This window comes from Adiantum capillus-veneris, chromosome 14, assembly GCF_014529385.1.
Source record: "Adiantum capillus-veneris isolate H3 chromosome 14, ASM1452938v2, whole genome shotgun sequence".
NCBI classification, from domain to species: Eukaryota; Viridiplantae; Streptophyta; class Polypodiopsida; order Polypodiales; family Pteridaceae; genus Adiantum; species Adiantum capillus-veneris.
The window spans coordinates 13,639,080-13,653,088 of record NC_140944.1 but is presented as its reverse complement, the minus strand read 5'-3'; the positions used below and the strand labels follow the sequence as shown (position 1 = coordinate 13,653,088).

At 41.9% G+C, this 14,009-nt stretch overlaps 1 protein-coding gene across 1 annotated transcript; it reads right to left on the bottom strand.

Moving 5' to 3' along the window:
* Nucleotides 1-12,554: 12,554 nt before the first annotated feature.
* On the bottom strand, nucleotides 12,555-12,960 carry LOC147441926 (uncharacterized). Its single transcript, XM_086529541.1, has 2 exons — nucleotides 12,826-12,960; nucleotides 12,555-12,707 (listed from the first exon to the last, which is right to left on the bottom strand). Exons 1-2 carry the CDS (start codon nucleotides 12,958-12,960, stop codon nucleotides 12,555-12,557), a joined length of 288 nt encoding a protein of 95 aa, XP_086385667.1.
* Nucleotides 12,961-14,009: the final 1,049 nt, after the last annotated feature.

Sequence of the window (14,009 nt, the reverse complement as noted above, 5' to 3'; positions counted from 1 at the left end):
ATTTGTATACACTTGGGTTTACAAGAATATCTGTTACATTGACACTACTTCAACCCGACCATCCAACTCTTTGCACAAAATATCTTTTTCTCTTCGCCGCATCACCTTACGGCCAGCTAAGAAAAAGGAAAAATCTGATAGTTCCTTGTCCATTGACTCTTCAATGATGTCATTTCGCAAATGCTGAAGACTGCATAGCTCCCTTATTGTAACCACCAATAGTAGGCCATTCTCTTTATCAATCACTTCCACATCCACAGTAGGATTATCTTCCAAACCTGCAGAAACTTGGTCCATAGGAATGTACTTACCGTTTAGCATTTGTGATCGCATATACCAAAATGAGAGTAATAGTGATTGGCTTGCAATCATGTACTTGACAACTAGAGTATCAAGCGCGACCTCGCACCGTAAACCAATCTCTTCCTTTGCATACCATCCTTTGTCAAGAAGTTTGTCACAGGATGACTGCTGAAATGACTTGCACATGAACATAGTTTTTGTAACTCTGATGTTGTAGCTATGAAACAGCTCTATGAAGAGTGCAACAGGACAAAAGTTTGCAATTCGAACCAGTTTGGTAGGAATAGAGCTACGTAGAGACCTTTGTATATCCTTGTAGAGCTTACTTCGCATTGCCTCCACCATTGTTTCCTCGGGAACTGGCCAGTCCACAGTGTTCCAATCGGTCGGTAGAGGCAGTTTCACCAACATACCATTCTTATTGCCTGAGCTGAGTTGGTAAAAGTGGTCATAAAAAAAGATTCCCTCATCAGCCAATCTTTTGCTGCTCCTCTCTGAGTACTGTAGAGAACCAATATGGGCATGTACAACATGGAAGAGGCCTATTATGCACTCCACAGGTTCCCATTGCTCATAAGAAGAGGGATAAACATCTGCAATATATATAAGAAGAGTTAAACTAAGAGTATCAATAAGTACAAATGACAAATCTAATGTAATTGAGTTGTGAAGAGTAGAGACATTACTCATAACAAGCGGGAGAAACATTGCAAAATATATAAGAAAAGTTATAATGAGAGTATCAGTAAGTTCACATGTCAAGAGTACTTACAATTGCAACGTGGTTGATGTATATTTGATACATTTCCACCGTTTGCTATCACCTCTGGATGGGTAAACACATGCTGAACAAGAACTTCCTTTACAGATCTTTTGCCGATCTCAACTTTGAAATCCAACACCCTGGCCTTCCATGCTGAGCGGTAAACGTTGATACCACTAGACCTCTTGGGTCTTCTTGGTTGCATGAGGACCCATGAACCTTTGTTTATCCTTTGTCCAACCCATTGGTTGTCTGCACTTATTGAAGCTGGTATTGTAATTGAGGATATGCTACTACTTGGCCTTCTAGGCAAAGTGCCGTTGTTGTTTGTTGGTGTGAGAGACAGTAAACACCTTGAGGCTCTTGGGCGAGAAGACGTGGATGCCATAACTCTCAGAGAAAAGCTTTAGTGGAGGGAGATTCACTTTGAAAGCATTCTAATGGAGGGAAAGTGTTTTAAAATTCCAATATCTTGTGCGGGCTTAATGGTCACCCTCCAGTACGTTAATGACCATGAGAGAATATCAGAAGTGGGACCACATGCAAGCACCTAAAAGCTCGGTAAAAGTAAGGAAATTACTATGCTACAATCCTAGTTTCGTGAAAGTTTTATGCTATTTTCCTATTTTTTGAGTCTTTCCAGGTACTTTTCTACGTAACGTAGCCTTCATGCTCATTGGACGCGCTCTATTTTTCTCTCTCTTCATATGGCCCTCCAAATAACCTCCAAAGTTTCCTAATGTAAGCATCTCAGTCATCAGCATGATAAGCACCTCAAGCATGGGCCGGGTTCCCACCTCAAGAAAAACCCTAGATTACCTAAGGTCATAGGACTTTTAACACTAACTGTTGGAGGTCTTCAATGAAGCTAACCCTAAGGTCTTTAATCTCCATTGGTTAGACTTTATCTTTGAAAGACCACCTCTCATTTGGGCCCTGTTACCATTGGCCCCGTGTTGAGATAGATGTATAAGCACATGTCTATATCTTAACCCTTGTTCCCATTTATTCTCCCACATTAAATGATGAGAAAATCATTTGGGTTGGTTATATATTAGATTTTATGACATTAACTCTCTCTTGAAATCATAGTCGTCCTCGACTATGAGCTAGAAGAGATAAAGCCTTAGTCATTAGTCAATCTTGCTTAGCAGGTACATGATCCCTTTTTACCCTACGACATCTTTCCAAGATAAATGACTAATCCATTTGGTGCTTGGGAGACATAGCTGCCGCAAGCATCTATGCTCTTTAGTCCATTTCATTCTCCTAAGTAGAGTGACAAATTCTCCTTGGTGTTTGAGAGACGTTGTAATCACAAACATGATTCTAAGCATGCATAATATTTTAATTTGTGCACAATGAAAAGAGAACTTGTCTTATAAGACAAAAACATTGGTCATTTAAAAGAAATTTGTACATTTACTTACTCTAATGTAGCATTGTAAGCATTGACAAGGTTCATACTATCCTTAAGCTATATTCCTTGCATGCATCTAGCAGGCTTCAAAAGGATAATTTTTGAACTTAATAAGATACCATCAGATAATCTTACCATATATGTCGTAATGCCTTGTCTTCATGCCGAAGGATAGCTTCGGGTTGTATCACCCCTTCTTGGTCTTCAACTTCGGGAGGGTCTTCAATAATTGGTTCACTTGGTGGCTCTCCTTTGTAGGGCTTAAGAAGACTACATGAAAATCATGGTGTATGAGCCAAGGATTGGGCAACTTGAGTTGGTAAGCCATCTCATTGATGGACTTCAAGATTTGGAAAGGACCATAGTATCTTTTTGCTAGCTTATAAGTCATAATACTTTTGATGGCCCATAGGATTTTTTTCCCATTGTTTGCCTCAATCGAGCCTTAGGAAACTTAAGTAATACCCAATCATTTTCTTTGAATGTTAAATCCCTTCTATGCTTGTCAAAAACATTTTTTTTGCATTTGTTGAGAGATGGATATGGCTAGCCTCCTTAATCTCTTGTAGGTCATGTCTATACTCATCGGCAACGAAGATCTTCCCATGTACTTTAAGCAACAAGGGACTTTTTAGTCTTCCATCAATTATTTCAAAATGGTGCTTTTCCTGTAGAAGTATGTACAGTATTATTGTAGGTATACTCTACAAGAGGTAAGCATTGTGAGCATTGATCTACTTCTGTAACATAAGTCTTTAGTAGATCGAGTATCGTAAGATTGGCTATCTCACTTTGGCCATCCGTTTGTGGGTGATATGCCAAAGAGAAATTCAATCTTGTACCTAGATTTTCCAAGAGACCTTACCAAAAATTACTGGTCATTCTACGATCTCTATCTGACACGATGGATGTTGGTAATCCATGGTGTTTAAAAATCTCCCGAGGGATTCACCATGGAAAACTTACCGCACCATGTAAGTGCAGGGGAGGGGAGTTTTTTTACAAGTGAAGTAAGTGTATAAGTTAGGGGCACACCCCTAATAATTTATTTCCCAAGCTTAAAAATAAGGGAGGGGGTATCATATTTATGTGTGTGTGTGGGGGGGGGGGGGGGGAGAAGAGAAAAGGGAAAAATGAGAGGACGTTTTTGTGTTTCAAAATCATGTCTTCCCAAAAGAGTCTTCCCTTGCACTTATGAGTCAATAGCTACAAAGATACATGCAAGATCTAACATTGGTTTATATCAACTGATTGTTTTGTGATTATAGTTCATTTGTTCAGGGATGAAAGCTATAAAGAGTTTTCATAGATGCAAATTTACACAGAGACCTAACACAACTTTATAACCATGTTTTTTGAGTAATTTAGATGGTTCAGAATTGGACGAGTAGCCAGAGTGCAAGCTGATCGGACACATAGTTTGAAACTCAAACTAAGACACATAGAGGGTACATCTAGTTATCATAAGAAGTGGTTCCTTAGTACGTTGCCATTCACTATGCTACACACTCTTTGATTATTTTTACTTAGTTAGATCATGTGAGACCTAAATTTTATATAAAAGATAGGGATATGATAGTTTTCTTCATTGATTGTCGTATAAGCGTAGAAAGGGGGTCATATTCCCGAATATGAGTCGTATATAGGGGTTTTATCAAGGTTTTTCACTCGCAGGTGGCGTCCCATTTTATATATAGAGTGAATCCCCCGGGAAAAATCTGTGGTATGAAGAGAGTTACCATTTGGTGTGCCTTAATAGTCTTTTTGAATAAATTGTACTTACTTGCTAAACCTGTTGACTATTGTCCATATTCCCGTAATCCCATGGATAGACTTGGGTAATCCAAAGATAAATTCCATGGATATACTCTCACATGGTGAATTTGGGATAAGCAATGGATGGAGTAATCTAGGTTTCTTCCCTCTATCATACTTGTCTTTTGGTATACTACACATTTTGAAACATACTCTTGTATGTCCACTTTCATGGTAGGCCAATAGAACTACGTTTCTACTCCTCGAAGAGTAGGTTAACTGCCTCTGTGCCCTTTATAGGGAGGAGCATGGGATTCATACATGAATTTCTTACAAATGGAGTGGGTAACACATAGCCTATTGTCGTGGAGAAGATAACCATCCTGCAAGGTGAATCGTTCCTCTTTCTTTCCCAAAGCAAGGGCTGTCATTATGTCTCTATAGTTAGGGTCATTAGCATACTCATCTATCATAGAAGATAGATCCTTGTGAGTAGTTATAGACACCGCATTAACTTTTGGTCGTCGTGAAAGTGCATCAGCCACTTGATTGTGCTTACCAACAATGTGAGCAATATAAAAATTAAATTGCAAAAGAAAATTGGACCACCTCATTTGTTTGTCAGAAAGTTTGGTTTGCGTCAAGAAGTACTTGAGACTTTGGTGGTCGGTTCGTAGAATAAATGGAGTCCCCAATAAATAATGCTTCCATGTGTCTAGGGCATGTAGAACAACTAAAATCTCTTTCTCATAAATGCCTAGGACACGTTCATCAGTATTGAGCCTTGGCTCTCATATGCTATGGCATGCCCTTCTTGAAGAAAAATTGCTCCAGGGAAATCACCACAAGCATCACATTGGACCTCAAATGGCTTTGAGAGATCCGGAAGCATGAGGACTGGTTGGGAAGTAAGCTTCTCTTTGAGCTTGTCAAAAGTATTTTTCTCCTTAGCAGTCCATAAATACTTAATGTTCTTCTTAGTTAAGTCATGTAGTGGTCATGCTATTTGAGAAATTTTTTCTATGAAGCGTTTATAGTATGCACACATACCAATTAATCTTCTTAGCTCATGTAGATTCCTTAGATTAGGCCATAATTTTATTAGCTCTAACTTTGATGGATCCATACGGATACCATCTTGAGAGATAATATGACCTAGATATTGAATCTCTTGAAGGAAAAATTCCCTTTTCTTTTGGTTGAGAAAAAAGCTTGTTCTCCCTCAGTGCTTGAAAAATCACTTGGAGATGTTCCTTATGTTCCTCCAAAGACTTGGAGTAGATGATGATATCATCAAAGAACACTCAAGTGAATTTGCGGTAGGGTCTAAAGATTTTATCCATTAGACGATTGAACGTAGCTGGTGCATTAGTCAAGCCAAAAGACATAACTAGGTATTCATAAAGACCAAACGTTGTGCGAAATGCGGTCTTTAGGATATCTTCATCCACTATCCTTATTTGATGATAGCCACTTTTAAGGTCAATCCTGATGAAGTAGGTAGAGCCTTGTAGCTTATCAAACAGATCTTCTACCCGAGGCATGGGAAATCTGTTTTTGATAGTGGTATGGTTTAGTGCTTGATAGGGCCACACACATACGGTATGTACCATCTTTCTTTTACACTAAAAGTACTTGAGAACAAAAGGGAGAGGAGCTAGGCCTCACCATCCCTTTGTCAACCAATTCTTGTACTTGCCTCATGATCTTCTCTTGTTGAGCTTGAGAAATTTGATAAGGAGGCTTGTTAGGCGGTGAGATTCCTGGTAGGAGCTCAATTTGATGGCGTTTTGGAGGTAAGTCCATAGGGATATCATCGATGAACACATCTTGGAATCCTTTAGAAAATTAGACAAGTCTAACTCTTCTTGATTCCTTCCATTTACATTTGATGAAACATTAGAACCTTTTAGGGACTCTTTGACAAAAATCATGTACGCAAAAACTGAGCTTTTCATTGATTTATCAAAAGCAAGAGGATTTACAAGTGGTATAGTACAACCACAATCACTAGCATCTATATACATTTTCTTTCCCCTGTAGGTGATGTAGATTCTCCTTTTAGGGAACTTCATGTTGGCAGCCATGCGATCAAACCATGGCGCCCCTAGGATAGCATCCTCATGTTGGAGAGGGGAGATGAAAAAGTCTTCTTTGTCGACATATCTTTGGACATGAAGCCTCAACTTCCCAATCGAGGGAGTAACGAAGGCTTGCTGTCCCTTGAAAGTTGTGTCAACCGCTACAATATCCCCCATCTCGAAATCTTGAATGCCCAACTTGGTGGCCAACTCCATTGATATGAAGTTGTGAGTAGAGCCAGGGTCAAACAAGATGAAGGCGTCATGATCCCTTACCTTTCCCAAAGCATAGGAGAGAGATAATCCTTTGCAAATGAGCATCCTCTTTTGGAGATTCGATGGTGGAAGCCCTAGGAGTTTCATTGCGAGTATTTTTCTTGGGGCAAGAACGATAGCCATGTCCACCACACTTAAAACACTTATGGTCCTTGCAAAAAGATGCTTCAAGCTCTTCAGGAGAGAGTTTGTTTTTGCCTTTGTAAACTCCCTTCTCCTTGGACCGATTGTGGTTGTTTTTGTTGTTGGAAGTTCCTTGCGAAGAATTTTGGGCATTGGTTTTTCCCTTTGTATCATTTTTGTCTTTGTTTTCCATGGGTTGACATTCCGTCTAGTCCCTTGTTGGAAATTGATGCGTGAAGCAACCATGGTGTGATGCATTACTTCGGTGATAGAACCAAGCAGTTGAGAGTTGACGTATTTGGCCATCTCTTCAGGTAATCCTGCACATAATTGTCGCTTTTGCTTAGCAAAGTCTATCTTTTGGAAGACAGTAGCCTTGAGATGTAAAGCCCAAAACTTGTCTACGTATTTGTGGATAGACTCATGAGAGAGAAGCTTCAAACTGTTCCATTCAGTGAGCACTTTGTCCTTTACATCGCTTGCAAGGAATTGCTTCATGATGGAAACTTGTAGAGTTTTCCATGTCTTTGGGGTTTTGCCATTGCCATGAAGACGAGCCCACCATTGACGAGTCAATTTTTGGAAGTGCATAGCTACATGGCGTAGCTTGGAGGACTCCGTGAAGCCCTTGTCTCCAAAGGACGCATCAAATTGTTGGATGAAGTCCGATATTTTGTACGTGGAACCAAAGGTTCCATCATAGGTGAGAAAAGAGATACTCTTTCCTCCTTCTTTGAACTTCTTGATCTTTTGTGACCTTTTCCATGCAGGGCATGATTTGCGATGTCCTCCCCTCTTGTATTCTCTAGGAGAATAGCCATAGATTTTGTTGGAAGAAGAGGAAGGTGATGAATGTGAGTGAGTGAATGCGGTGCGGAGCCATAGCTTTTATCGGAAGAGGAGGAAGGTGATGAATGTGAGTGAGAAGGGGCGAGAGAGAGAACAACACACAGATGTGGGGTGGCGCTCCCAAATCTCACTGTATAGGCACAATGTGAGAGTGAGTGAGAGCTCCTTATTCTTTGTATGTATAAAGAATAAGGAGATAAATGTGGGAGGCCGAACACTGGCTGACAGACACGGGCAAAGCACGGTGAGACCCACCGTCTTTACCTAACATTCTCTCACTAAAGGCTGTGTGCCAATAAGTGGTGAGAAGACTAGCCTACAACTAGTATATACAAGAGGTGAGAGAAGACGACTCTCAACCTATGGCTCACTCTGTAACCGCTCTAGTGTAGATGCAACATGATGTATACCACTAGGGCTTGAGCTACAATGACACTCCTGATGTAGGTATCGAGTGACAACCTGCATGGCTCCACAATGCACAATGCCAGTGTGAGTCATCTGACAACTCCCACTGCAAATGCACCAATCACATAAGCCAGATCAGGTCTCAAGACCAAAAGGTCAGACATGTGCAACCCAAAAGCCAATAAAACATGCACTATGTGCGCCAACCTATCCCTGTCAGCAACCTCAATTCCATATTCATCCTCATCGAGAACCACCTGACTATGCATCATCATGTCAGCATCGTCTAGCAAAGGCATATCTGTTGAGAATGACTTCAGAACTAAAAATTCAGCACCACTACAATTACACACAGTTGTCTGAAGGACACTGTCACCATCAAACGTATCAGACGCATCATAGAGCAATGCATCGATCTCTGGCTCAAATGATGACTAATAAAGCTGTGCATCCCCAAAGATACCACTGTCTGCGTGAACGTCACCACAAGAGAAATGCACAACCTGCTCTCCATGCAGCACATCCGCAAAAGAGAAACACCTCATCTCTCTCTCCAAACATGGCTGCAAATACATAGAGACTACACTGCCTCGTGTGTCAAAAATATGCAAAGAGTATACCAGACCACTCCTAGCACCTCTGGCTATCACGCGTGATAGCCAGAGATGATCACTAGCTATCACCAGTGATCCCCTATGCATCTGAATTGACCGCTCTCTAAGCATTACACAATGTCCACTACTCTCCAACTGACGCACTGAAATGAGACTCTGGCTAAATCCTGGTACATAACGTACATCTCGTTGTCTATTGCCTGCAGAGGAGCAATAAGCATTACGAGAATGATTACCCGCACACTGTCTTACATTATATAAACAACACTGCCTTCTTCATTGATATATAACTGAACACAAAGTACAAGAGAGAAGATGTATTTGATAACATGAACATTAGAGATATCCACAAAGATAGGTATGCCCCCCTATATACAACCGTTGCTCCAGTGCAGATCGAAAACGGTGCAAAAACCCTGTCCTGTCTTATGATATCCTATGAATAACTGCCCCAAAGCTACATGACTCCTAGTCTGCAATGTCCAGACCTCCGCAGGACCGCACTGTGCGGCTTATGCCATAACACCTGGCATGCACGGTGGATTGCGCGAACCCACACCTTAGCCCCTCCATGTGGAAGGTTCCAGTTGTTGTTCTTCGACCTGCTCTGGTGAGGAAGAAATGTTAATATCGCCAAATCCTCAAAAATCTTCACGATGATCCCGGTACACCTTGGCCAATAGATGTGGATCTGTCTCAGTGTGCTCCGACCAAGGATCCCTTGGAATAAATTGTGTTGGCAAAGAAATAGACTGTCGAGGTGCCTGCGGCAAGGGAGCAAGAGGCATATGCAGAGGATAATATCGAGACAGGTATCTATTTAGTGCAGGCCAAAAAGGAGGACATGGCGGTAGACTGAGGGAGAAGGAATGATCCAAAGTCTCCACTCAGAAACATACCTTGCACCGCTCCTTACGAAGGCGATGAATCACTCGCTGCAAACGAGAGACATGATCCTGGGCCTCAGCACAATCTTCTGTAGCTTGTGCCCAATCAGCAATATCAAAACCTTCTGGAACAATATTCTTGCCGCTGTTAGTATTCGATGGCTCAGGTTGCCTCATCACAACCTGCTGAGTTGGTTGTTGCATTATCACCTCAGCAGACAGCCTTGTTCTCTAACTCTGTATTTGAGTCTCCAAAAATTGTGGAGGTCCTACTGCATCTCCACTGCTAAGGCATCCAGATCATTCATGTTGATCATCACATCACTAGGATGAGATGCTAAGTAAGCGGCAAGGCTATTCTACGCTTGCAATTGGAGAAATTCATCTTGAATAGAAGCCACAAACGTAGAATTAGCCTCCCTGAGTGCCTTGATTTCTTCAGTTTGCCGCCGAGCTACCGTAGTTAATACTACATTTTGATTTGTTAAATCGGCGATGCTAGCCTGCAAAGCCGGAGTGTTACCAAACGGTGAGTGAACATTCTCGAGCAAAGAAAAAACCGAGCGACTTTGTCATAAGCATTGAGACTTGTTATTGGTAGCAACACTATAAGAAGCAAAGGGATTGAACTTGATGGGTTATAAGAAGCAAAGGGATTGGTAGCAATACTATGGGTACCCAATGCTTTGCCAAAATTTATTTTTATTATTATACTATTCATTGAACCAAGATACTAAATAGATGTCTAAGTTTTGAAAACATGATGCACATTATCTCTTGAAACCAACAAGAATTGAGTTCAAACTAGAAGCCAATCAATTTCTTTTTTAAGATAAGCATAAACATAATGTTATACAAATATATACCCACCTTTGAGTGCCATACCTAGGTTGAATGAGTAGTCTTGAGCACCATGCTTATTATCACCTTTGGTTATTACTTCTCATGAAGTCCTCTATTTGGAAATGACATGTTCTAGCCTCATATTTCATCTCCTCAAAGTCCTCTATTTGGAAATGACATGTTCTAGCCTCATATTTCATCTCCTCAAAGTTGAAGGATAGAATAAACTCAAGGGATAACACAACATCTTTCACAAACTCGGGAAGTCCTTTATCAAGTTGGAGGCTCGTGATTGGAGCTAGCTCTCACCTATATTCTCTAGAGTAGTATCTCTCTTTGAAGACAATTAGAAATTACAAAATATGTCTACCTTCTTTTCATGTCGCATCCTATCAACATTGCAGGCACAACTTATGTTTTATGAGTTTTTGCTCCCCATGCCGTGAAAGTATGCCCTTCCATAGGGAAGTGTAGATGCTACTTTTGAGTGCCTCTCTTTTGAAAGTGTAGTGGTCATTCAAATCATTACACTTCTTCTTTCATATTGCAATGAGCTGATTGGGAATCAGTTTGTGTATTTAGTGTGTGAAAGGAAGCAAGTTTGACTTTTAAAGACATAAAACAAAACATAAAATTTATTAAAAAATGAGCGATGCTAACATTTCTAAATAGAAAAGTATAGTGTAGGATTCATAAACTTAGGGTGTTTACATACCTTGGTGCCTGCCAATCCCATCATTTTTCTTAGGTAAAGTGCCTTACGTGTCTGTTAGACTTCAAGTATAACAAAATAGGGCCCCATTGCAGTGACTTGCTGGTAACCTATTGGATAGTTTGTTTGGTTGATAGGAGGCAGGTCCCATATTCAAGTGTTTTGACTCTCAAAGCTATGGAATCCATTTTTTTTTAGGACGAATTCAGAGGATGCCTTGAGTAGCCAAATCGGCAGAATGCTTGGTGCATTCGCGATGGTGGAACCCTATATGGAAGTGTGTAAAGTACCTAATACATCTTACGAAAAGAGCTTAAAGCTTCCTCACTATATAATGATGAGAGGAAATTTAAATTAAGTTGACTATACATACAGGTAGAAATTTGTACCGGCATGGATGATTAAGTAGTGCAAATTGGGGATAAAACGCAAGCTCTCTCTCTCTCTCTCTCTCTCTCTCTCTCTCTCTCTCTCTCTCTCTCTCTCTCAGTAGTGCTCGAATAACACCAAACAACTGAATGAAAGTGCAAAGTGTTCAAGACTCCAATAGAATTTTGTGTTTACTCATATTTTTATATAATCAAATTCATAAAAAGATGCTGACCGAGCTACCTTATGACATCTAACTGCAAGCGCGGATCACTACATGCCTGTGTGTTGAGGGGGACTAAAGCACTAAACCTGAGCTACCTCATGACAGCTGCATGTACGCTACCTACCTTCAACGAGGATGCCCCTCTTACACATTACTCATGACACATACCAATGTCCAGCACAAGGAGCCGACATGCTTATACATTACCTGCCAGCTCGACGACTCTAATACCCTCACCCCTCGGCCTGCCCTGCTACATATATAATTTGACACGGCTGGTAGCATGTTGTTTGTCATGGTCCTCCGAGCTCCCCTGGACATCTATAAGCTCATTACGAGCTGGATCTATACTAGTTGCTTCAGGATGATGCACTGCTCCCGGCCAATCATGACGGCACCTCACTCAATATGGATGGGGTTGTACCGCAGCAATATGCCGCTATGGCTGGAGCTCGTCCGACACATCCTTGCTTTTCAGACATCCAAGATGAGGGTGCGCGTTGCACCCTCAAGAACGAAGCCAAGCTCCATGCCCCACTTCAGCAGATGGACCCCGTCCACTCAGGAAATTCTATTGCCGAAGATTCTAGCCTTGCAGAAGAGAGAAATGCAAGGATCCTACCCGCATTGCCTTTCACTGCCTCAACAACCAGACTTATATATAACACCAACTCCTTGAATCGTTTATGATTACTTCAGCTACATCGTCTCTCTCTGTTTGCAAGTCACAGAATCTCTCTATCTCTCTCTCTCTCGCGTGCGCGCGCTCATAAGTTTCGTGTTCACAGAGCAGCTCCAAATCCCCCAACGAAAACATCAAACAAGCATTATCAGCCCGAAGGTTCATGTTGAAGAGCCACGTCGCGAGGCACCATGATATATGACAAGCGTAAACATATAGTCAGCAGCCCCGCAAGCCACAGCGTCATGCACCTTCGTCAATGACATCCAATGCTGGCATCTTGCATTCTATGGTACCGTGCAAGAGCAGGCAACAGCTCGTACGATCTCCAGGTTCCCAGACGGGGCAGATCCAGCTTGCACGAGCAGCATCTCGTGATGCAAACTCTAGCTGCTCCTTGGACAACGATCAAATAGAGGCGCAGATCAGCAAAGCCTTATACCTGATCACTTGCAGATCAACAAATAGTTTTGGAACACCTTATTTCTAAGCTAGAACTTATACCTCAGGACACCTGCCTGTAGGCATCCACGCCAGCGCGGATGGCTACATGCAGTTGAGGGGGAGGTAGACTAAAGCAGAAAGCCGCAATTCCTTGCCACTTGCATCCAAGCTGCTTGCTCAGTTGCGTAACTCTTGCCCAATACATACCAAGCTGTCAAAGCTCATGGACAACTGACACGGTGTAGAAAAAGATGTTGCCGAGCTACCTAATGACACCTGTCTGTAGTCGGCGCTGATGGGTACATGCAGACTAATTATGAAGAAACCCACAATTCTATGCCGAGCTACCTCATGGTACCTGCCTGTAGGCATCCGCGCCGGCGCGGGTGGCTACATGCAGTTGAGAGGGAGGGAGACTTATGTTACCAAATTCAATAATACTAGTAGGTTCGTTATTAAACAGACAGAGAATGGATCCTTCTTTCGCAAATTGAAAGACTTTCACATTTTGATTGGTTTTCAAAAGTTTGACATGCATAGGGATTGAACTCAAATGCATAACCCATCGTTTCTAGTCGGATTAGGCTACCCACTCGGGAAATCATGGACGTTGATAGCAAAACCTGCATTGCATATATAAAAAAGGAAAGCTTGGTCATCATCTCCTCCACTTGGTCTGCCTGGCGCAATGCGCATAGCTGTCCTGCTATCGACAAACACTCCTGCCTCCCCTACACCTCACAGCCTCAAGCACCACTTGCCCCTTGACATCTCTATCTGCCTGCCTCCCTTGCACGCTCAGCCGCCAACTGGTCCTCACCTTTTGCCTTTCCTCTTTAAAAAAAATTGAGTATCCTCTCAAGATTCCCGTTGTTTCGACATTTTTCACAATCGAGGGCACATACTGGTAGGTTCGTTATTTAACAGACAGAGAATCTGCAGAGATCCTTCTTTCTCATATTGAAAGGCTATCACATTTCGATTGGTTTTCAAAAGTTTGACATGCATAGGGATCGAACTCGAGTACATAACCGATCGTTTCGTTTCTGATTAGGCTACCCACTCGGGTAATCGTGGATGCTGATAGCAAAACCTGCATTGCATATATAAAAAAGGAAAGCTTGGTCATCGTCTCTTCCACTTGGGTCTGACTGATGCAATGCGCATAGCGTCCTGCTATTGACAAACACTCCTGCCTCCCCTGCACGCTCAGAGCCTCAGGCACCACTAGCCTTCTCCATCCGCCTGCCTCCT